At 36.0% G+C, this 25,502-nt stretch overlaps 1 protein-coding gene across 1 annotated transcript; it reads right to left on the reverse strand.

Annotated features, from left to right (window-relative positions):
- Positions 1-1,749: 1,749 nt before the first annotated feature.
- On the reverse strand, positions 1,750-25,502 carry ARGLU1 (arginine and glutamate rich 1). The gene is made up of 4 exons (XM_045821457.1): positions 24,896-25,502; positions 17,316-17,541; positions 14,955-15,038; positions 1,750-2,620 (listed from the first exon to the last, which is right to left on the reverse strand). Exons 1-4 carry the CDS (start codon positions 25,240-25,242, stop codon positions 2,456-2,458), a joined length of 822 nt encoding a protein of 273 aa, XP_045677413.1. The 5' UTR covers positions 25,243-25,502; the 3' UTR covers positions 1,750-2,455.

Here is a 25,502-nt window from a genome sequence, read left to right on the forward strand (position 1 = left end):
TTTATAAGGGAAACTGGAGCATTTAATCTTTCAATACAAACTCCTTCCCCTCTTCGCAAGCATTTTAAGAGTCCTCACACCAAGCTAATTTAAAGGTTGTTACACAACTGATTCAATTCTGCAAACTTCACAATCTAATTGGCAATAACTACATTATTTTAAATACTGCAATAAAAATAAACAGTCATCAGTTGAATCTATAATGCATTAAAAATAACCTAAAAATGAAATTGTGAAGAAAGGCATATTTAATAGCTAGGGAACATCTGAACTACTAACAGACTGGGAGAGAATCTGAACTTTTATAATATGCACACAAAGGCAGTGGAAACAAATAAAGAAAACAAATTACTACACACCGTTGCAGCACAGAAAAGATTGGGTGTATTTTATTAACAATTACATCCTCTTTCCTGTAGCCTGGCACAGGAACAATTTCAATATCTGATTTGGGTCTCCAACAGCAAGCAGATACTGTAATTATGTCACTAAACAACTTACTGTGATTTCACACCATATGTGGCAGTAAGGAATTTTTTAAAAATTAAAAGGCACACATAAGTTGATTTTAAATATTTTCAGTCCAGGCTACTCTTAGATACAATGTTGAGAACACTTGTATAGCAAAACAATTTTAAATAAACATTTCCGAAAACCTGAATACACAGCTTAGGAACAATGGATCTGTATCTACCAAACCCCCACCAAAAAAAAATTACATTAAAAAAACAAGTGTAAGAATCATGAAATATTTAGAGCTAACCTATATTTAGAGGTTAAAAAATAACTTATAACCAACCTATATTCTTTAGGTAAATGAAGTGAATGTTTTAGTGTAGTAAGTTACCATGTTTACTAAGAAGTCAGTTCTCACTACAGTTCATGCCTATTTAAAATTCTACCTTTAAAGATATGTAGACTGATTTTATTGTTCCTCACCACAATTAGACGTACTGAAGAGCTCAAACTAAAGCAATAGCATTTTTCTTAGCATGCATATACTAAGCATTCTACTGTTTAGTCATTTCAGTAACTTATGTTTTCACTTTTAAAGACTGATCAAACTGTCTCAAAAAATATTGGAGAACATTTTCTCTACTTTGATGTCATTTTAATGCATCTCAGATAGCATTTTTATATTCATACTCTTTTCTTTAATAAATGTTTTAATACCAGTACTTAAAAGAAACATGTAAAGACAAATGAGACAGAGTCTACTCTGTTAAGTCATCCATATCACATGCAAAAACAAACCAAAAACTTGTTTTAAGTTTAAATGTCCCCAAAATAAACGTGCAAGTACTCTACACTGAAGATGATTCAACTACCTCAGCCTTTTGTGAAAGTACAAAGCTAAGTTCTTTCTGATGGCCCACTAAGATTCTATGAATTTTAGAAACATTTTTCTGTAGTCTTTATTAAGTATTATTTATGGTGATAATATTTATATCCTAAAACAGAGGTACAGGATTGAGAATTTAAATCTTTTTCTGGGTGCTTAGTCTTTCTTAAAGATAATACTGATGTTATAATTACTGTATCAGCATAAATGAGTATTTGTAAAAATAGCCATTAAATACTAATTCACAGGTATATTTAATACACATATAAATCCTATGTTAAAAGTATAAATGAGAAGATATATATATATATATCGCATAGTTCTAGGATTTATAAATTGTTGACCATCAAAAAGTAAACCACCCTCTTTAAGACTTAACAGAACTTAAAAAAAATTGCTTCAACATATGAATTTAAGACTTACTTTATTCAGCAAAATCATTTATTTACACAATGGGGAATGCTGGTTTGATTTTTGTCAATGAAATAAAAACAAATTGAACAGAGACAATACTGAATTGTATATATTTTGTATTAGAGCTGACCAACTGTTTCCTTACCTGTATCAGGAACATCAAGAGCAACAGTATCATGAGGACACTGATTTAACAATATACCACAAAGGTTCAGCAACACCCCGGGAGCTTCCAATGCAATTACCAACTTTTTCTTTTTTTATAAATATATAAAAAAACAAAAAGTCAGCAAAACCAGCATTATGATGTAATAAACAGAGTATAACTCCGAAGTCTGTGGGGTCAGTAAAAACCTTATCAGACCATCCATACTTTATAAAATGATCTGCTCTTTTCCAGACCACTAACACAGAATTCAAACAGGTGAAAAATATATCACTTTTAGAAGACAACAATGATCTGATAAGGATTTGACTTAATGGAAGGAAGGGGAAAGAAAAGGAATTGCAGAGCATAGCCCCTATTAGAACAAGCTAACTTTCCAGATTTTCCAAATTAAAAAAAAAAAACAAAAAACAAAAACAAAAAAAACAAAAACAAAAACAAAAAGCAAAACAAAAACAACAAAAAAACACTTCAACATGAAGCTACAATACAAAGTTTTTCCATTTTTCTTTGTAAAAAGTTCAGTTTGCAATTTAATCCTGGGTTTTTAATGAGAAGGACAGTTTGGGCCTGGACTTCCCCTTGCCCAAGATAATTTTTTGTTCTTCTTTTTGTTGACGTTGTCGCTCTTGTTCTAGTTTCATCCTTTCCTCATGAATCTTTCTTTGTTCTTCAACAATTCTCAACTGTTCTTCAGCCTGGAAGTTAAAAAAAGTAGAAATTTTTATGAATTCATGTCTTTTATTAGTAGTACTTGGGAAATCAGGTGAGAATTCATAGTCAATAGGCACATACAATAGTATGTTTAATAAAACTTGGCCTAAAAGTACACAAAACTGAGAAGAAAAAATACTGAGAAATTAGCAAAAATATGGTTATAGAAAAAGCACTTACACATTTTGAAAATAGAAATTTCTACAAATCGTGTCTTGAGATCAGTATACATTTTGTCCCGTTATTTTTTTATAGATACCTACCTTTTTCAGTACTATCAGATTAACAGATTGTCAACTACAAACCAAGGCACAGATTTATTGAGAGTATTTTATCTACAATTATGATAACCAGATTTGTAATTAGCAAGGCATAAAAAATTATAGAAAATATCCTCACCCTACTGAAACTACATTATACTGTTAATATAAAACCAAGAAATACTACAGACTTCTTTCTTTGGAGAGGAATTAGGAAACTTTTTTGACTTGCCTGACTATAAAATTCTATCAAATTTCAAAAGGACTCATATAATTAACTCCTGAAATGAATTTAACTCCTTCAGTCTTAAGCAACCAACTTCCTTACAGAGTTCTATAGATTTCCCCTCTTTACCAAGAAAATAGAAGCCATTCTCATCATCTCTTCCTCATCAAGCCTCTCCTTGATTCCCCAAGATATCATGCCCACTTCCTTAAATCACAACCAGGTGCAACTGTACTACTGTCTCCCAGGGGACATTAGGCAAATGTGTGGTGGCAATTTTGATTATCACAACTAGGGGAATGGATCCAGGCATCTGGCAGATAGAGGACATGAATGCTGCTGGATACCCTACAATAATGCACAGGACAACCCCACCACCTCCAAATATCTAACCTCAAATGTTAATAGTGCCAAGGAAGAGAGAACTTGCTCAAATCCTTGAATTCTTGAATTTTTAATCTCATTATCAATGAGCTGTCCTTTTCCTCCCCCAGATCTGATCTTAAAACATTCACTGTACCCTTTGAATGCCTTTCTATTACCAAACTCAAATATTAAGAAGTCATTATTTCCATCTTCACTAATTCTACTAAAGTTATTTTTCGCATGGTCAAAAACTAACATATGTTTAGTGACCGTTCTCTTTATTCTTCTGTTTATTTCAACTTGAGTCTCCTATTTGTCTCCACTGACAGGTAATGGACTCAGCATTCAACATAAAACAATTAAATTTTATCTTATGGGTAGAAAAAAAGCCCAACTTTTACATACATAATGAACAAACAGGTTTTTCCTACTTTTTGCTTTCAGATGGAGTGGTGGTGTTGATGGCTATAGACTAAAAGGTGAAAGGTAAGGAAGTAGGGGCAAATCCACGGTAATACAGGTTAAAGAGAAAGAATATCAATTAAAAACAGTGGGACCCTGGCCAGCTGGTTGGTTAGTGTCATCTCGATACACCAAGGCTGTGGTTTAAATATCTGGTCACAGCACATTCAAGTACCAACCAGTGATTTTTAATTTTTTGAAGTAACTCCACGCTGCTTTCCACAGTGGCTGCAGCAACTTGCATTCCCACCAACAGTGCATTAGGGTTCTCCTTTCTCCACATCTTCACCAACACCTGTTCCTTGATTTACTGATGATAGCCATTTTGACAGGTGTTAGGTGGTATTTCATAATGATTTTAATTTGCATTTCTCTGATGATTAATGATACTGAGCATTTTTTTCATACGTTTATTGGCCATCTGCATGTTCTCTTTGAAAAAGTGTCTATTCAGATCCTTTGCCCATTTTTTAATTGAACTTTTTTTTTGGTGTTGAGTTTTTAAGTTCTTTGTAAGTTTTGGGTATTAACCCCTTTTTAGATGTATCAGTGAATATGTTCTGCCATTCAGTGTGTTGTCTTTTCATTTTGTTGATGGTTTTCTTTGCTATGCAAAAACTTTTTAGTTCAATGTTATCCCATTTATGTTTTCTTTTGTTTCCCTTGCCAGATCCAGCAATTCCACTTCTAAGAAATTTATCCGAAGAAACCCAAAACATGAATTTGAAAGAATATATGGCCCTAGATGGTGTGGCTCAGTGGACTGAGTGCCAGTCTGTGAACCAAAGGGCCGCTGGTTCAATTCCCAGTCAGGGCACAGGCCTAAATTGCAGGCCAGATCCCCAGTAGGGAGTGCACGAGAGGCAACCACACACTGATGTTTCTTTCCCTCTCTAAAAATTAATTAATTTAAAAAATTTAAAAATAAAAAGAAAAGAAAGAATATATGCATCCCTGTGTTCAGTGCAGCATTATTTACAAGAGCCAAGAACCAAGATTTGGAAGCAGCCCAAGTATCTATCCATTAGCAAATGAATGGATAAAATAGCTATGGTACATTTACACAATGGAATACTACCGGACTATAAAAAATAAAACTTTACCCTTAATGACAGTATGGAAAGATCTGGAGAACATTATACTAAGTGAAATAAGTCTGTCAGAGAAAGAAAAGTACTGTATGATTGCACTCATGTGAAATCTAATGAACAAACTGACTAACAGACAAAATAGACACATACTCATAGACAGCAGGCTAACAACTCTGGGCATAAATTTATGAAGTTAGGGGGTTATGGAGAGATTGAACAAAAAAGAAAAAAAGGACTCATGAACATGGACAACACTATGGTCATTGTGTGGGGGAGTTTGAGTGAAAGAGAGGGTATGGGTGGCATAAATGGTAATGGAAAAAATACAATAAAAGAAACCAGTGAATGCATAAATAAGTGGACCGACAAATTTATGTCTCCCTCTCTCTCTAAAATCAATAAATTAAAAAATAAAATAGTGGGAATCTGATGGGTAGGCAAGATGGAAAAGGAGTAGATTTTCATGTATTTCTAGGTCTTCGTAGTCTTATAAGGTGGGAAATGTAACACACACACACACACACACACACACACACACACACACACACAATTATCTCTTCCTACTCAGATCTTTTTCCTAAACTGCATTTCTAGTGGGTTAATGAAAACCCACCAGGGAAAGCTCTGGATACCTTCAATACTGAACATGGTCAAGATGTAAATTCCTCTAGCCTAACACTAAAATGTATGTCTTTTCTATCTTCTCTGCTGCCACCCACATTCTATAGCTTTTTGTCTCCTCCCTCTTTCCATGACACCACCAAATAGTCTTCAAGTGTGTTGATTCTTCTATTATGTTCTTTCATCTGAAGTTTCTTTTCCATTTTCATTGCTACCACACCAGGTCAAGGTACATCTCTTACAAAGCATTACTCTCTCACGCCCTCAAACTTCCAATGATTTTCAATGTGCTCAAAATATGGCTTTATTTCCTAAATTAGCATACTATTTAGGACTTTCTATAATCTGGCTCCAACTTTGTTTCTACTCTTCTCTTTTAAATTATCTTTTCTATCTTGCCTCCCTCTCCCTCCTTTGCTCATGCCATTTTCCTCCTATTGAAATCCTACACCAAAATCGGTTTCAAATCACCACTCTCTTGCTTAGACTTTCACTGATATTTACAACAAAGAGAATTATCTGCTTCTGATCATCTTCTAGTGAAATCATATTCCAATTACTTTACCCAAAGTTTTAGTAAATCATCACACATTTGAGTTAAGAGGTTGGCATGTACAAATGAATCAAAGTATAGTAAAGACTCTGTGTGTGTGCATGAGCTTGGGAACCCTTACCAACAACACCCAAAGTCACTTTTCCCTAAAGTTCTAATTCAGCCCCTAGGACGGCAGATTAGAACCTTAGGGAATACAGGGTTTGAACATCATCACAACCTCAACCCATCAGAGAAATTTAATTACATAGCATTTTTAACCCTATTATATTGACAGAAATTCAAAGGTAAAGCCAAATGTTACTTTATGAAGAGTATTTCGGCAGTAGGTACTAAAATTGCATCTTCATAATACTTTTACCCAGAAATCTAAGTTTCTGAAATTCATTCTATAAGTGAACTTGCACACATGCAAAATTGTACAAGGTTATTAATTGCAAGCATAGTTTCTAAAGACAGAAAAGCCCTAATATTCACCAAAATGGAACTATCAATAAACTAAAGATCTATAAAACAAAATACTGTGTAGCTACTAAAAAAGAAAGGAAGAAAGGAAGAAAGAAAAGGGATCCCCTATATACTAAAACAGAAAAATCTCCAAGTTTCACTGTCAAGTGAGGAGAGCAAAGTACCAAATGTATGCGACTTTTGTGCAAAAAGGGGAAAAATAAAAATGTGTATTTGTATCTGCCTAACTATGCATTGCAAACTTTTGAAAAAACAAAACATAACTGAATATGCCTTTTAGAAATGGGAATGGGAAGTGGGTGGATAGGGAAAGAGACAGAGGGATTTCATTACTTATTTTTCTAGAAAAAAAAAACTGAATCATGTAATTCATTACCTAGTCAAAAATTAAAAACAATATTTTTAAAGTAACTTCCTTCATAAACAAAAAAATACTAATGCTATGGAACTGAAATTACCTTTAGATTGGATAAAAAGAATAAAAGTTTGTTTCATTTAGGCCTGCAAATGTAAGAAATAAAAGTATGTATGTATGTAGTGGGGGAACTTAATCTCTCTCTGACTATAGGTAACAGTGGAATCCCCAGTGTTAAACATATTCATACAGTATCTTACAAGTACTTGATAATAGAATAACTTTTATAAATAAAATGAACCAGCAAATATCCTGTCTTTATGTATAAATATTTGTATTTTGTTCTATTATAGCTTTAAATTAAGCACAAATATTATTCAATTATACCTTGGCAAACAAACAAACGAACAAATTAACAAAAAAATTAGACTACTTTAGTAAAAACCAAAGCCATCTCTCATTTTAATATAGTGGCTCTCACATGATGAAAAAATTATTTCCTGCCTATCCATCTGTGTGGTAGACTCTACCCCTTATTTGTTCGGCATTCTTCTAAACCCTATCATCCCCCTGCAGTATATGTCTGACTTGCTGTTTCCTTCCTGATGGCCCCACTAGCTGGAGAATATACATTGTTCCTCCCTACTCACTTCAAATTTATGCAAAAGATAGCATTATTCCCAATGTGGCAAGGAAGAGGTAAGTGCATGTGTATATGCCTGAATAATATAAGAATTGAATGGTGGGCATCAAGAAGGCCAAAGAGAACGCTCAACTCACAATACTGGAGTAATTATACCCAGGACCCTGTTCCGTTTCACAAAGATGGCTTTCAACCCTACACCCCACTCCAAAAATTGGTGAGATGAAATACACAAAGGCAAAACATACCATTATAAGTAGGGCCTACTTACCCCTCCCTGTATCTTTTGTCCCAACCTCCTTTATTTCCTTAGAGGTCCTACTGCCTTTAAAAAACCTATCCTAAGTATTCTTACACTGATTATAGTTTTTGGATTAAGGTTGTTCTTTGTAGCAGTCTCTTCAGCAAACAGGGATATTAAAACCTACTACTCTCTACTTGAAACATGAAATTTTACCAAAAAAATCCAGATAGAAATATTTGTCATAATAGACTGTATGAGAAAGAATGAGAAAATACTGTATCTAGGAATTGTGCCACTCACTACTCAGAAACATGGGATTTCTGCATTTCAACCTCCCAAGACACATACCCTATTTCCTTTTACCACTTGCAATTATTTTTTCAATTCATCATCCCCTCCATAACAACTATACACACAGCCCACTTTAGGTAAACAATAAAAAAAACATTAAAATGAAATTTGATGTAATTAGTTCTGACCCTTAGTAAACTATATATTAGTAAAATTTTCTGAAGTTATTCAGTTACAAGGTTAAAAAAAATAAGGAATAAAATAATTCCTACCTCTCAGGTCCATGGAAATTATTCATACCCCAACCCAATCCAATCTTTCTAGCCCCTTTCCTCTCAATTTATTTTAGTTCCCCTTGTGTTACCTTTATAACCTTAAATATATTTCTGAAGCTTCAACATTAGGTAACATTTCTTGAGATTCTGTATTATTTAAAGTGGAGACAACTGCTTCAAGAAGAAACTGAACTGAGCTTGATATGGAATGTTATGCACAGAATCACTGCAGTCCAGAATTTAGGAGAGAAGTCTGATACCTTCAGGATTTTAGCACTCATCTATTAAAATTTCACAGAAAATCTGTACTCATCTAGATGTGGTTCTTTAATATCCTGTACGTAACTTCTGCCTGTTCTTTCAGGTCAGTTCTTTTGTCTTGGTCATTATTTCCCGTTTGTGGAAGTTTTCCTTAAATGTCTCGTGATCCTGGACTGTTAACATGATTACATCAGGTCTTCCCCAGTTACTACAACAAACTTTCTTTCCCTTCTCTTTTCCTCCTCTTCCTCCTTCTATACACCCTATCACTCAACAAGTGTATCTTTTCTCTTTACAGTGTCTACTTCCACATTACCAATTCAAGCTCCTATGTTTTCATTGCCTCAGAGACTTCCTTGTTTCCAGTCTGTTTTTCAAGCCACCCTACAATGTCAATATAATAACGTTCATAAAGTTTTTTGAACAGTTGCCCATAATACACTAACAGAATCTTAAATCAGCTTCATATCTTATCAACTAGGGATAATCCTCTCACTGATCGAAAATCCTTCCTTAACTTTCCCACCATTTCAAGTTAAAATACTTAATTGATATTTACATTTTGTGCCATGCTACTAAAATGTGTATATATATAACACTATTAGCTATCATAAGAACTGTGCTGTCTCAAGTGATATATGCTCATTCTTCTATAAATGCCCCATTCTTTTTCCAACCATGTTAGTTTCCTGTAACTGCTGTAACAAATTTCCACAAATTGAATAGCCTAAAAGAACAAAAATTTATTCTGAAGGCAAGAAATCAGAAATCATTATCACTGGAACAAACTCAAGATGCTGACTAAGCCACACTCCTTCTGAAGGCTCTAAGAGAGAATCTGTTCCTTGCCTCTTCCAGCTGCCAGGGTTCCTTGGCTTGTAGAAGCATCACTCAAATCTTTCAGGCCAGTACCTTCAATTCTCTCTGTTGTGTCTTCATATCACCTTTTCCTACATGAGTGGAGTCTGTTGGGAATCTTGACAACCTTTCATCATTATGTATTCTCTCGGTTTCTTTCAGTCCAAGTTGGCAGTATTTCTTCTGCTGACATTAAGACTCAAAAACACTGTGGGGCCCCTATGTATACCACTAGAGCAGAGGCTCCTTCAAAGCTTTTCTGGATAATCTCATCTAATCCTGGCTTTTGCTCAAATGACTGCATAATCTCTTCATGATCACATGAATAATCTCTCCAGCAACGGCAAAAGGTTTTTCAGGCATATACCCCAGGCCTTCTTTCCAGAGCAAGTTTTTCTAACAATGAGTCTCCTAATTTAGCTTTTTTTTTTTGTAATCCAGATAGACTGAAAAACTTCCCAAACATTCAGTGCTCAGTGCTTTTTACTTACCAGTTCTCTCAATTTATCTCTTATCAAATTTTACTATAAACACCAAGTACAAACCAGATTTCACCTTTAACACTTGGGAAATATCGTCAGCTACATATGCAAGTTCCTCACTTAAAGTTCTGACTTCCACACAGCTGTAGGACACAATTCAGCTTGGTTTTCTCCCACTACATAACAAGGACCTCTTCCCCTCCAGTTTCCAGTAACATGTTCATCTGCTTCTGAATCCTAACCAGAAGTGCCTTTGAAATCTGCATTTCTACCTAAGAGGCTTTTTAAAGAAGTCTAGATATTTTCTATCATATGATTGATTCTAAATTCTTCCAGATTCTACCTAATGTCTAATTCCAAAACCAATTCCACATTTTTAAGTAATAAATTATCACAAACTAGGTAGCTGAAAACACGACATTATTCTGGAGAAGAGAAGTTAGACATCAGTATCACTGAACCCAAGTCAAGGTGTCAGCAGGGCCTTTCTCCCTCTGGAGGCTTTAGAGCAGTTTGTTCCTTGCGTCTTTTAGCTCCTGGTGGCTGCCAGAATTTCTTGACTTCTGGCTATATCACACCAATCCTCAAGGCCAGAATCCTCAAATCTCTCTCTGCTGTTTTTAGCTTTTCCTGTGGGTTGTATGGTAAACTCTTCTGTATCCCTCTAAATATGTATAATGGCAATTAGGGGATAGAAGATAATCTGGGATAAATACCCTCATCTCAAAATCCTTAAGTTAAATCACACTTGCAAAGACCCTTTATTGGAGGGCAATATTAACATTCACAGGTTCCAGGGATTAGGACATAGGGTATGGGGGTCACTTTTCAGCTTACTGTATAAATTCATTTAAAAAATTCTTGCTTACGTTTTGCTATGAAGTCTTTTCAGAAGTGTCTCTTCATTGCAAAGTGTTATCTGGTTTACTTTAAATTTAAATATGTGAATACTTTCCATGTATGGTACTCTTTTTTTTTCATCTCTCAAACTAGTGAGGTCAAATGTGTTAAAAGCACAATGAACATGGCTAATCTCCCTATTTGGTAAGGGGGAAACGATTTCAATATTAGAGAAAACAATCTGCAAACCCAGGACTTTTAATTTGCACATTATTTTAAAGCTTAAAAGAATGCCCCCCCCACCAGTTAAAATGGATTTTTTCTTTCTTATCAGCATGTTTACAATTCACTAGAAATTGTTGGCCTGACTTATTACAGTTTAGGTATTTACATGCAAAGTAATTAACCAGGTTACATATCCTGGCATTTTGACCAGGGGATAGTGTGACAGTCCTTTTTGCTAGTGACAACCTTTTAGAACATTTTATTCCCTATCAACATCTATCACCTTTCTTAGTCTGTTTCCCTTTCTAAATAAGAATCATATACATAATATCTGGGCTTTTGCCAGGTACATCATAAAAAAAATGTGGAAAAGAAAACTTAAAAGTTTCCTAATTATTTGAAGATACTTGTGCATTACCAGCACTCACCCAAGAACCAGGACCCAATCTGACAAAAAAGCCAAGTCAAGCCAAGCCAAGCCACATTTGGATTATTTGATTTTGTGTCTGTTAATAGTTTTTGCTTCCTTATGCACAGATATTATCAAATATCTTGATAAACACTTTGAAATTGAAATGAGCTAAAATTACCTTTAGTCTATAGCACTTAACATGATTTTCATACAAGAGATAGCCTGTGTGGCTAAGCTAATTACTGGGACCAATCTTTGAACTTTTGCCACAAGGATGTACTAAAAAGTTAGTCAAGAGTCTTGACCCAGTAGTTCAATTGGTTAGAGCAGTGGTCCCTAACCTTTTTGGCACCAGGGATGGGTAGAGGGGAGACAGGAAGTGGAGCTCAGGGAGTAATGCCAGGAAGCTTCGCTTGCTCTCTGCTCTGGTTTAGGTTTCTGGTTTCTAACAGACCACTCTAGGGGGTGGAGGGAGCGGGACCCTTGGGTTACGGCACTGCCCCATACACCAAGGTTGCAGGTTCTATCACTGGTCAGGGAAATCAACCAATAAATAAGTGGAACAACAAATCAGTATTTCTCCTCTCCCTTCCTCTCTCTCTAAAAATCAATCAATAAAACTTAAAAAAAAATTGGTCTAAGTGTGGTTTAAATATATTTTCTTTACTAATATTTTTACTTATAGAAAATGTAGAAACTAGAATAAAGTTACATATAAGTCTGCCAATTAGATTATTCTTAGCACTATGGCATATTCCCCTGTCTATAAAATGTGTAAACATATTCTTGGAATTAGGATAATACTGTATTTAGCTATTTCTCCTCTGTATTAGCAAATATTTTCTGACTACAGAAAACCCACTGTGTGTAGATGTTATAATTTATGTAAAACCTGAGTAATTTTCAAAATTCCAAATAATATTGTAGAGAGCATCTTTGTAGATTTATTTGTATCTGGTTCAGATTCCACAAGATACATTCTTAGAAGCAGAATTTAAGTTTCCTGTTATTGTCATTTTCTAAAACGGGCATACCCATTCAAACTCCCAGGATGCCCATATCTTTGCCAACATCTGATACCGAAAAAAAAAAAAGAAAAAAAAAAAAAGCCATTTCTAATTTGGTATTTAGTATTAGAGAAAAAGGGGAAGCATTTCATTGCTTTCCTATTGAGGTTGAGATATACTTTCATGAAATTATTATAGCTCCTTTTCATTCTTACTTATGTGTACCTCTTTCAAATCTCTCAAATCTTTTTCACCCTATTAGTGAGATGGGCTTCTCTTTTAGAAATCGTCCCCAGGATACTTTCTTTTCTGCTATCTTAAGACAGGCAGATTAACCTGTCTTTAAACTGCTTTCAAAACCTCACCTCCCATTCTATTTCTTACTACACATACAGTTGGTTTGCTGCTGCTACTGCTGCTGCTACTACTAAAACAACTACTACTACTTTTTCCACTAGCCTGAGAGATCCCACACACTCTTGCCTTTATTTTAATTCTACTTCTGGAAAGGCCTTTGACCTAATTAATTTCCTCATCCTCTTGGCCTCACCCTAAATTAAACTTCTAATGATCTATCCAGATTCAGCTCAGGCATGTCCCTCACAGGGTAACTATGTCAATTATCTCGCACAGTCCATACCATTTACCAAATATTTCCATATCATTAGTCAACCTTCTTCGAGCTGTCCTTGTCTTGATAATTAATACATTAAATGCATTAAGAAAACTTAATGCCTTGTCTATTTTTAATCTCCAAATTGTTTTTTAAAACATTAGTTTCTCAATACGGATTATGTGAATAGTTAAGAATGGACAATCTGTCTTCCTTGCTTTCTAGAAGCTAAAAAGCATCCCCTTCTTTTTGTTTTATATAGAACGAACAGTTCTACATTTCCAGCACATTTATCATGTCATGAAGCGAACAGAACTGTTGGTTCAACAAGATAAACTAGTACTATTGACATACCCAAGAAAGTCCCATGCTGCCTCCAACACTATTACATTCCTTTCTTAAATATTATTTTAATGAACCTTTCAATATGTTCCATGTAATATTTCTTAATAAATGTATAAAGATTATAAAGAGCTGTGCTCAAAAAACTGAGAGGAAGAGAAAAGGACAACAAAAATGAAAGAAACTTTAGCATGTGCCTTGCATCTTTATACAATTAGCTTTTTTTTATCTTCTACTCAACAAAGGATACTCGTTCCTTGAAAGCACATAAAACCAGTTAAAACTTTTCTCCAACATCAACAATAATTTCTCATGCTTTCAACTTGCTGAACTGAACACAAGAAGCAAATTATGATGTCCAAAAATTACCAAAACTTATCAAATTCCAAGTTCTTTCTCCTAAAGATACCTTTGTACCCACGTTTTATCAGTAACATGAAGCCAGAATAGTGTCACCAATCTATTAGGTCATATTCAAATGTTAAAGAACCACTATGTGCTAGTCTAAGGGCCCATGGTCCAGTGACAGTCTAAAAACCTATAGTGATTATTTTTCTAATATTTCACCTTAACAGTATTTTCCAAAAGTAGAAGTCTGAGACAAAATGGAATTACAATATAAAACAAAACCTGGCCAATTACCACCACTTGGGAAGCACTGCTCTGTGATATACTTGATGACCTTTTCCCCAGTAATTATACACAGAAAATCTTATTTTTATGGTCCATGAGAATAAACAAAAAAACTACTAGAGGAATATAAAAAGGCCAAGAAGTCCCTAGGCATCAACACACCCATTTTTGTTTTTCAGATTGATCATATCCACAGCCTTTTAATTCTAGTTTTCTTCTTCCTTGTAGCTTTCTGTTTTTTTTTTTTAAAAAATTGCTCTGTATCACCTTTTCCATCTCTATGTATCATGTTATAATTAATTAAGTCTTTGTATTTGTTAGATTATAAACTTGGAACAGGAAAAAGAATTTATAATGTGGTACATTTATTATGAACTATATACTATTCTGTGTAGTAACTGGTAACAAGGCAACTAATGCAGAGTGAAATGCTGCTTATTAGTTGGTTTAAATACTTTCAAGCTCTTCTTTCCACTTCTTTTTTTAGGTATAGAAGTGTGAATAAGGTAGGAATAGAAAAAACTGGGAATGAATATCGTACAATTTCCCCCAGGAAATCTGTTTTAGTCAACTGCAAATTTTGAAATTATCTTCAGACTCATTAGAATATCTGGCCTGTCCCCCAGATAAAGTAGTTTGGAACACAGTAGCTAAAATCTAGTGAACTATTCCACTTTTACCTCACGTCTCTTACAATTACCCAGAAAACTAACAATTACAGAGAACACAATCATTCTGCAAAATTTGAAAAAAGAACACAAAGAATTATTTATGTATACTTTATACATACCAGTTTGGCTTGTGCTTCTGCAATTTTTCGGTTATTCTCTTCCAGTATTCGTTCTAGCTCCTCACGTTTTGCACGTTCTTCCTCCTAAAGGGGAGGACATGTTAAGATGTTAGAAAAATAAAATGCTTATTTTTATTGATAAATATTTACTAATCTTCCTCTGCACTTTTTTGATCTGACTTACAGGGTAGCTTTATAGCTACCTTCTGTCTGACAAATGATAAACTGTGCAGCCACTAAAATTTGTTTCTAACCCTAAATTTCAATCATCCCTCCCAGTCCAAACAGCAACCGACTAAACCCTCCCTAATTGATAGGTTCCTGGCAATTATTACTAATACTTTAATATCACACAAATCAACAAGGACAACTACAAAACTGGAATAGTATTTACCAAATTAAAAAAATAATATAAAATATAAATAAAGTGAATATTTGTCTCACCAATTATGTATACCTACGTATTCTTTACCTATACTCCTTTAATCAGCATTAAAAGTTGAATATTTACTGTCTTGTCCAGTGTCCTGCAGAGTGTGCTCCTCGGCTGCCATACACGCCAGCTTCCTCTTTAAAATGATTTGTACTGTTAGCTTGGCAATACCTGCATCAGCAGCTCAACCATTTATAAAGAAACAACATACAAGGAAGGCTGAGCTGAGGAATGCAGATGTTTATGGTAAGAAGGAACAAAAAATGTAATTCATCATTCCTAAGGCAAACAATTAATAAGAAAAATACATTTACTGTTAGTGAAAAATACAAATGGTAATCCATACTTCATGGAACTAAGGGCTTCTTCCATGGGGAAAATGGACTTAACATTCAGATGTTGACAATTTCTAAAGGCAGCTTATCTTGTCATCTACAGTCTGAATTGAAATTCAGGAATCCAGTGGGTGCATAGTCAGGAAATAAAATTCTGTAATTTATTTTTTTCTTGGAGAATTTAATGAGATTTTATAATGCAAACTATATGAAGATTGCTTGATGGTTTGGGCAGTGTTCAGATCACAGCATACATAGTCAAATGATTTTAATATTTGGAAAGACTGTCAGAGGGTTGTGTCCGTGTAAAAAAAAATTGTTAATATGAAACAAAAAGCACATGAAGAGAAAAAAATCTTCCTATGATTAATAACTCGCTACAAGACAGCACCATTACTCCAAAAATATCCTCATAATTCAAAGCACAGATACAAGTTTCATACATTCAATTGTATATAGTTGGTGATATCCACCAGACATGTGTATCTAGTTAAAGACAGCAAACAGAAAATACATTTGAAAAGCTAAACTAACTAGAAAACAGAGATTAGCATCAACTTGTCCACAATAATGCCAAGACTAAAAATAAAAATGACAATAAGCATTTATTTTGGATCAGATATTTAAATTCAAGAAAATATATCTACAGGATTCCCTGTAGCACACACCAATTGAATTCACATTCATTATGCAAACTATGTTGAGGGACACCCAGTGCTGTAAAGTAATTTGCCTTGAGTGTTTTAGTGATTTTTTAACAAGTTTTAGGATCCTGGAGTAATCAGTGCAAATAAGCCATAAAGCTTCAGTAGCAAATTACTGTCTCACAGAAAGACATTTTCAACTTCTGCTCCAGCTGCTGATAAAAACAAATCATGTGTTTAGCTTGACTCCAGACAAGGACAACCTGTTCCTTCATAACTCTCTAGAGAAAAAAAGGAGTTGTTAGTAGATACTAAAAAGTGGATGAATAATCTGGACATTTTTTCCTAAAAAGATTCTTTGAAACACATTAAGAAAATGGAGGGCCTTATGATCAGAATGCTAGAATTAGTCCATTGTGTCGAAGCAGAATTTGGGGTAAGGGGTTAGGGATAAAAGAAGGAAAAAGAGCAAGAAAACCTATTTATCAAAAGCAGGTGCTCTCATCACTCAATATTAGGCCCTGCTCTTTTTAATCTGACTGAAGGCAAAAAGCCTCTCACAGTCTAGGTGATAAGAGTGATAAACAGAAAAGAATACATAACCACAGGTGGATTTTAACCTTTTACCTTTACCACTCCCTGTGTCCCCCCACCCTCCCAAAAAAGAATGTAAGTCCTGCAGCCATGGCAAAAGTTTCAAACACTTCTCAAACATGTAAGCCAGTTCCATTAAATCGAAGTTTCCTTGAATACGTTTTATGAAAATAACTTTTAAATATCAGTCAGCACTTCTCAATAGGCTAAAAAATTAACTTTCGCAGCAATGTTAAGTTTAGATGAGAAAGGAATTAGTCTGTATTCCATCTCTTTCTGAACTGAGCAGGAGGCACACCCGACACTGAAAGTTTTGCCATGGACTGTCTCTACTTTCCAAACGACCGAGCGTTACCTCTCTGGCTTTTTGTGCTGCAAGCTCAGCTTGTCTCTGTCGCTCGAGTTCTTCGAGCAACTGCTTTTCCATGATGCGTTTGGCTTCCTCCACCCTTCGAAGAACTTCTCGCTCGATTTCATCCTTCCTTTTCTCTAATTCTTCCTCTACCCTTTTTGCTACCAATTCTTCCACTCTTCGTGCTGTTTCTTCCTCGATGAGTTTTTCTTCAATTTCCTGCTGCCGGCTAGCAAATAAAGTGGAAAAAATGACTTAGATAAAATAAGGAATAAACCTAAAAATTAAAACTAGTTACAAACCTATAAAACATTGAGCCTGATTATAGGTTTCTCTGATTTTACAATTCAATTTCATGTAACATTCAAGGAAATAATAGATGCCAAGATGTTAAGTGATGTAGAAATTCAAATATAAAACCATGATTTCCCCCTTTCGTTTTCTGAACACAAAAAACTACTATATACAAACAGCTTAATTCATCAGTTTTTTAGAAATGTACAGCAAATCTGAAATAGGAAATCCACTTTTGTTACCAACTTTACAACCAAAAGACAAACCAGAAATACACAAATTTGCTCATCTGCCAATCCACCCAGTCTAAATAAGGTTTGAGCTACAGAAAAATCAGGAACAACCATTATGTAGCAAGCAATTCAGACCGGCAAAAGTCATTTTCCCTCTTCTTCCCCCTCAAGCAAAATCAGAATAAATATAGACTCAAAGAGATTCTGACTGCTAAGGCAGCAGCTATGTAGCTTTTAGTGAACATAAAGACCACTTTATTCAGGTTCTCAACTCTATACACTTTATTGTACCTTTTCTTTTGTTAACTAATTTTCAATTAAAAGGTCTTCCAGAGATGGAAAAGTGGGTAAAAAAATTGTATTTGTCATCAGTTCTATTAAAAAGCCCAATTAAGCATGCTTTAATTATTTAATACCATTTGGATATTATGAGCCAACAATTTTACTTCTAATCAAAGTAAAATTCTGCACTGAAAATACTGTCAATGATCACATCATTATAGAGGAAACCTTGCAAGTTTTATACCACTGGTATTCAATGATAGCCTCACATGTGGTCTAGTTTGACCTAAAGGTTAAAATACAAAAGATCTCATTTTGAGAGAGATGGGAAATATATTAAAATTAATTTCACTGGTTTCTTTCTGTTTAATGAAGACTTTATAGTTTCTAAGTGACCATTAAACACCCAATTCACTTCAATCCTATTGGTATTTTGGGGGGTGATTCTATTCCCAAACTAGTGCTTTCATTTTCAACTCTTGTTACTTATTCACAGTAATACCATCCTAACACCAGTATATTTTTCACATTCTAGTTTATGTCAATTTCTGCATTTAAACTCTACATTTTTTTTTGTCAAGGAGACAGTAGCTATTTGAGCAAGCATAACTTCTTAGTTTCTACATATCTACAATACCTAGAAGAAAACTATTGCTTATTTCTCTCCCTTTTTAGATAATTTATTTATTTTAGACATAGGAGAAATGAGGGAGAAAGAGAAGGAAAGAAACATCAACGTGTGGATCCCTCTCATGTGGCCCCCCACTAGGGACCTGCCCACAACCCAGGCACAGGCCCTAGACTGGGAACTGAACTGGTGACCCTTTGATTTGCAGGCCATCGCCAGTCAGGACTGCTGCTTGTTTGTTTCTTAGTAATTCCTCCCCACCATTACATTAGCAATTTTTATTTAAAAAATATACTAAAGCCTAACAGGCTGTACCTATAACTCTTTTCTTTTATTCCTTTTAAACTTGCAACAAAATACAGCATTAGTGTCCTTTTAAAAAGCCTTTATAGCACCTCAGTAAGAGAACAGATACCTACCCCAATACTAAAAATAGCCAGGAATATCTAAAGGAAATCAGGCAGTAATTTCAATGGAAATTAAACTACATTTCCTATAGCAAAGTTTTATCCAGAAAAAAACAAAAACAAAAGATAAAACAAGTAAGACTAACAACTGCTGAACCAGAATGATGGGTATATAGGACTACATGCCCATCTACTCTGTACTTTTGCATTAAGTTGAAAAGTTTCCTAACACAGAATTTTAGAAGTATATACACCCACACATTTTGCTACTTGGTTCTTATGAAATTAGTAAATGTACAGAAACCCAAGAAACTTTATTTTAAAATTTCAAAAATGATAAAGCTCAACTCCTAAATATAAAAGTTCCAATTATCATTTTTCATATAAAGTAAAAAAAAAAAAAAAAGGGAAAAAATGGGATAAGGCTTTAGGTTAGCTTACCAGCAGAAAAGTTGCCAAATTAACTTAGGTCAAAAAAGACCTGATACATATTCAGGGTTTTTGTCAACCAATCCCTAAGCCACAGCAATAAGCACAATGGCTAATAGGGCCACATTTCCACAATAAGTATGTAAGCAAGCAAGCAAGCAAGGAGAAAAGGAGCCAAAATAAATTTAGTTTATCACTTACAGCACAAAGCCAGGTCAGCATGGTATTAGCTTCCCATGTCTCTGTTCCCACTGATGGATACCAATTAACAGGGGCTGGATGACAGACAGTACAAGCACAGTGGTGGGTTGCTCTGCTGCTAAGAAGTCAATTCTAACTATAGGTCAGCAGTTTTATATCTAGAGGGGAGGGCAAGTGGAAAGTCCCAAGCTCAACTGAACAGGGAGGATGAGAAATGGCCTACTGGAGTTTCTCACAAGACTGCTTATCTTCCTTTGTTCCTGGAGGACTATGCTTATGCCTTGCTTATGTGTCCTGCTGAGAGACAGGCAAGGTCAGAGCCCCACAAAAGAACTGTTACCCTACAAGTATTACCAAGAATATAATTTTTATTGTTGTTATTCTTGGTGAGGTTATAATTGCTACTCCTGTAAATCAGAAAAAAATTTTAAATCAATTTTTAGATCCAGTGTTGAAAAGTTAAATATTGCTTCAATTCCCCTCCCCACACATACTAAATTCAGAAAACCAATGGGCACACGTACAACTGTTAAGCATTAGTTAATTTCTATTGATCACAAATTTATCACAATGAATGATAAAGCAGCTATTAGGCTGATTTTTTATAAGAGGCACAGGAACTTTCTTAAAAAAACAAAACAAAACAAAAACTTGGTATCTTACAAAATATGTATCATCTACTACCACTGACTATCCACACCCTAAAACTTCTGCGTAGGTGTCTGTCTCTAGAAGTTCTTCTATCTCTCTAATCTTTTCCTCAGACTCTTCTGTTGAATCTATTTCCTTGCCAACATTTCATGCCACTGACTAAAAGGTTGGATTAAAATCTTCAAGTTTTTCAATGGAAATGGTGTAACAGGAGGTCTCCATTTTCTCCACGCTCTCAGTTGTTTTAAAAACACTAGTGAAAATCAATTTTAAAATGGCAACTATTAAAACAAAGCAGCAACGACAAAACTGCACTGGTAAAGGACAGAATGACTTTGTACAGAGCAGCTTGCAACAATATTCTTTTAAAATGTATGAACTCAACCCTAGGAGCTTCCTTCTAGGAATTGCTTTAAAATTAGCAAACAGCATTTAGTAAGTACTGAATAGATACTAAATACTCTGCCAACAACTTTATACACCATGTCATCATTTACACCTTTGACAGTTCCTGAGGCTAAGCAGTTCACTCACTGGGCTCCACCTCATTCATGTTGCTGAGAGGTGACTCTCTACCTGGGGAGATTCCAAAGCCAATGGTCTTTAAGCACTATACTACCCTTCATTGTTTCTCCAGGGTGAATGTGAGAGGCAAAGACATACACAAAGACTTAAATATCAAAATAATTATTTTAAAATGTATAAAATTCTTATCAACACTTAGCTAGATTTCTAACCTCCCCAAAACACATAGTTCCATCTACTAAATCTGCTCATAAATGGTACTCTTTGCTCTCACAATAAGCTCTTTGAGTAGTCTTTGAATAAACCCTATACAGATCTCCAGGGTCAGTTTATATATTCTAACTTAGAAGACCCTCAATCTGTCATATAGTTAAACACTAAGCATACTTCAATCTGGGTACCACAGGCTACATTAAGTTACTATGCCATTAACATTTCCTGATTTGCTTCAAGTCATTTTCAGCTGTCCACTTTTTCAACAGTTAATACACAGCATCTCAAAAAATACACATGGAAATGATAAGGATACACAGAAGAGAGAGGGAACCACACTAAATTGCTGGGACACAGGGGGGAGAGGTAGAGGTTCTGAACTGAATTTAACCATGTGAATTAGCTATGCAAAAATGGAAAAAAAAATTAAAAAATTTTAAGGTCTGCCCTTTACTGCATTAAGATTGCAACTTGTAAGATCAATTCTTATATTCACCAGGCTTAATCTGACTGCATTTACATAAGTTATATTAAGTAACATTATTTATTGAGGTCCATTATACAAGCATTGTCTTCAAACTTTAAATGCACTATTTCTAATCTTCACAATAAGTAAGACAGGTCTCTCCATTTCACAAGTAAAAAATCAAGCTCACAGGTAGGTGACCTATACAGGGCCCCAGAATGGTTAAGTGGCAAGCAATCTGGTTTCCAAACTTACCACAGAGTTTTTTTTTAATTCATTAAACCCAACAGAAGATTCTAATTTTGCTGTCTGTCTCCATCTCACACTGGATTTCTTGAAGGTACACTTGACACTCACTACATTTTCTTGTGGTACCCATTCTCAGCTTCCACCTTCTGCTTGTCTTCTTCCATCCAACTGTAAATACAAACTTTCCCTAAAGTTCTTTCAGTTTATTGAACCAACTGCTCTTCTCCATCCATTCTCCCTGGATCATTCTATTCTTAAGGTTTCACCCTTATCTGTTCCCTATATCAACCTAGGGTAAAACCACTATGTCTAAAAATCAGTGCCTACCTACAGTGCAAGGGTCAGGCTTTGATTTTTCCCTCTCCCCTCTCCACTGGGTTTCTGACATTTTAAGCAGTGTCTGAGATACAGTAGTTACTTAAATATTTGGTGGCTGAGTTGAAATAACCACAATATAAACGAGAGTCAGTATTATTAATGCTTTCTGTCCTTATGTTTTACATCCAATTTTATTGGTTCTAAATGTTACCTATTTCTGCCCTTTTCCATTTCAACAACTGCTCCCTCACTACTCCTGTGTGGACTAGTTTCTATCCTGTACAGGAATCTATGTTTTTAAAAAGTCCCATGCCAGTTTCATGCTTAAAGCCTTTCCAGTTTTTAGGATGAAATCAAAGCTCCTTAATATAGCATACAACCCTTCTCGTGACTCCCAGCCTCTACTTTATCTCTCCAGTAACTCCATCACTTTAACTTAACATTCACCCTTTTACTCTACACTAGACCATTCTGTCCCCCTCCCTTTATTTCTCCTTTCGTCCACAGGGGACCCCCTACACCTAGCCTGACAATCTATTTTATTTGCCACTCATTCCTTAAGAAAACTAGTGTTTACCCATCCAAGATGCTTCCTGTCTACAGTCACATCACCACCAATGAATTTACCACACCACTATTTGCACCTACCTACATATCTATCTTCAAGGTAGAAAAAGATCTTGGACAGGGATCAGTCATCTTTATATAAACAGCACCTAACAGAGTGCATGGCACACTAAATGCTCAATAAACTGAGCAATGAATTGGTTAGTTGTGTGAACTAACCAATAGGGATTTACAAATAGACAACTTTTGCCCACTCCCATGGCTCCAAAACATAGGTCTTTCCCTTGTGTCCTCTGCATTATTTCTAAGATTTTAGACCATATAAAGTAGTGTCTACTTCATGGTACCCACAAATTCAGTTTACAGGTGGTTGCTAGCTCTACCCCTTTCTTCCTTCATAAATGCTAATGGTAGTTTACTTCTCCTGTCAACTTGGAACTACATACCTGCTCTATTTCCTGATTTTCATCCCTGGATTTCTTCTGTTAATTATGTGTAGCTCGCTAAATAGTTCCAATTATTCTTAGCATACCAGGTTTCCTTTCACTTTTCCTACAAATCTTAGCTTTCTAGTGAATGGAAAGTTTCTTTGAAGGTCTTTTTCACACAAATTATGAGATAGGTTAATTTTTTAAAATGTTCATCTGCTGATATTTGAGAGCTACATCTTTACGGTTAATCTTGTTCCAAACCAAATAACCGAATTCTATATAATCAAGATTTGTTGTAAAACATTTAGTGTACTCGGTTTTCATACGTATCGCTGACAGTTCTAAGACATAAAGGAAAGATGAAAGCATTGTGCGTACTTTGAAGGAATGCAGCAAAATACCTCTTCAGGTAGTGCTTCCTCTATAATATTACTTACTGTTCCAGTCCCTTCCTCTTTAGTAGATGCTCTTAGAAACAAGCTCTGCTGAAAAATCTACATAATACAAACCCAACTGCAGGAAAATTTAAAACCCACCAGACAATTCAATACACATAAATTTGTCTCAGGAACGTTTTATATTCAATAACTTTCCTGTCTCAGGAGTCCTTTCTAAACAAACATTCACTGAAGAAGTGAGGAAGATCACTAGTCAAATAAGGGAAGTGAGCACATCTGTTTTACTACCTTTCAACATTAACTGTGGAAAAGGAATGTCCAGAGTAGAGTACCATGATCTTAAAACAAAACTAAACACTACATTTTAAAACCAAAAGTTCATTAGTTTGGGATTATTTACACTTACTCTGGTATAAAAAGATACAGGAGAAATACATTTTACCCAAACAGTGTGTGATAATAAGTTTTCTTACATAAAAATTCTGAGCGTAAGCAATGCAAAAATGAACTCAAATATTCAAGTGTTTTCTAAACAGCCAGTACACTACAAGGGGAAGCAAATATCAAGTTTACACCAAAGTTTGCTACAGAATAATAGAAGTCAAAGTTAAAAAGTAGTAAAAAAAGGTAACTTTGGTATGGTGGTTAATCCGGTGAATTCAAGCATTAAATTTCATCCTACTGTACACTTAAGGTATGTGCATTGTTTTTACACCACGAGTAGGTCCAAGAAAAGAAAAGCGACCGTGACATTTTAAACAGGAATACATTAAAGAAAAATTCATTTTGGAGGGTTGTATTGTTGGACCACCTAAAAGTGTCTTATTCCGGGGAAGCCCAGTCCCAAATTTAAGCTGCAGTACAAGAATGCTCTTGGCAAATGCAATTTGCATCCCAAGGGTTAACTTCTCTTTGCTCTTCTCCAGAGGTACTGCAAATGTTCTCCGAACACGTCTTCCTGGTGGCTTATCCCCCGTCCTCCGGCCAACGCCACTCTCTAACCCCACCGCGAACTCCACCCGCTACTTCCGGCACACTCTACCCCTCTCGCGCCAAAATCGCTTTCTCCCTCTAAGGTTTTCCTGCTCAAGCCCCACTAGTTTCCTCCCCACCCAATTCGTAGGTGTGTACGGCCGCAGCCTTTCCACAAGCCAGTTCTGGAGCCTCTCTGGCGGGTTTCAGCGACCCTCCAACCTCCCTCTCGAACCCCCACTAACCCAGAACCCCCATTTCCCACTCCCCGCGCCCAAGCTCACTCCCCGGTTTCCGCCCCTCCCCCGCGGGCGCTCACATCTTTCGCTGCCGCTCGAATTCTGCTTTCTTCTCCTCCTCTTCTCGCTTCTGCTTCTCGTCCAGGCTGCTGCGCTTGCTCACCGTGCGCCCGAAGATGTCGATGCGGTCGGGCGGGGACGAGGCGCGCTCTCGGTCCCGCTCGCGCCGGGACACGGCCGTGTTGGTGGAGCGCGAGCGGGACCGCGACTCACGCCGCCGATTCCGTTTACTTTCCCGGGATTTGGAGCGCTTCCGCACGCGCTCCTTATCTCGGGACCGCGATCGAGACCGGCTCCGCTTCTTGTTGTGTTTGCTGCTCTTGGTGTGTTTGGAGCGGGACGAGCTCCGGCTCCGAGACCGGCCCATCCTTCCGGGCGACGCTGTGGCTAACCGCTGGCCTCGGGCCCCGCACGCTCCTGGAAACTCTCACCCGCGCCTCCAGACAGAGGTTGGCCGTCTTGTTGAAGCCGGGGTAAGGAAAACTGTCAGCCAGCTGACTTTCTATCACTCAGCGAGGTGGACAGCCGCAACGAAGGCCGCCTGCAAAGACAAGGCCGCACCACCAAGGATCGCTAAGATGGCAGCCGAGACTGCACCGGCCGCCCTTCCCACAATGCCTCGCACGA

Source organism: Phyllostomus hastatus, unplaced genomic scaffold, assembly GCF_019186645.2.
Source record: "Phyllostomus hastatus isolate PE091 unplaced genomic scaffold, TTU_PhHast_1.1 phas_scaffold_46, whole genome shotgun sequence".
Classification (NCBI taxonomy): Eukaryota; Metazoa; Chordata; class Mammalia; order Chiroptera; family Phyllostomidae; genus Phyllostomus; species Phyllostomus hastatus.

Excerpts from the sequence above, each read along its gene's own strand:
- ARGLU1 (XM_045821457.1), bottom strand. The coding sequence starts at position 25,242 with ATGGGCCGGTCTCGGAGCCGGAGCTCGTCCCGCTCCAAACACACCAAG. Across the intron at positions 15,039-17,315 it reads CAGCACAAAAAGCCAGAGAG|GAGGAAGAACGTGCAAAACG; the intron begins GTAACGCTCGGT and ends CCTCCCCTTTAG. Across the intron at positions 2,621-14,954 it reads CAGAAGCACAAGCCAAACTG|GCTGAAGAACAGTTGAGAAT; the intron begins GTATGTATAAAG and ends TTTAACTTCCAG.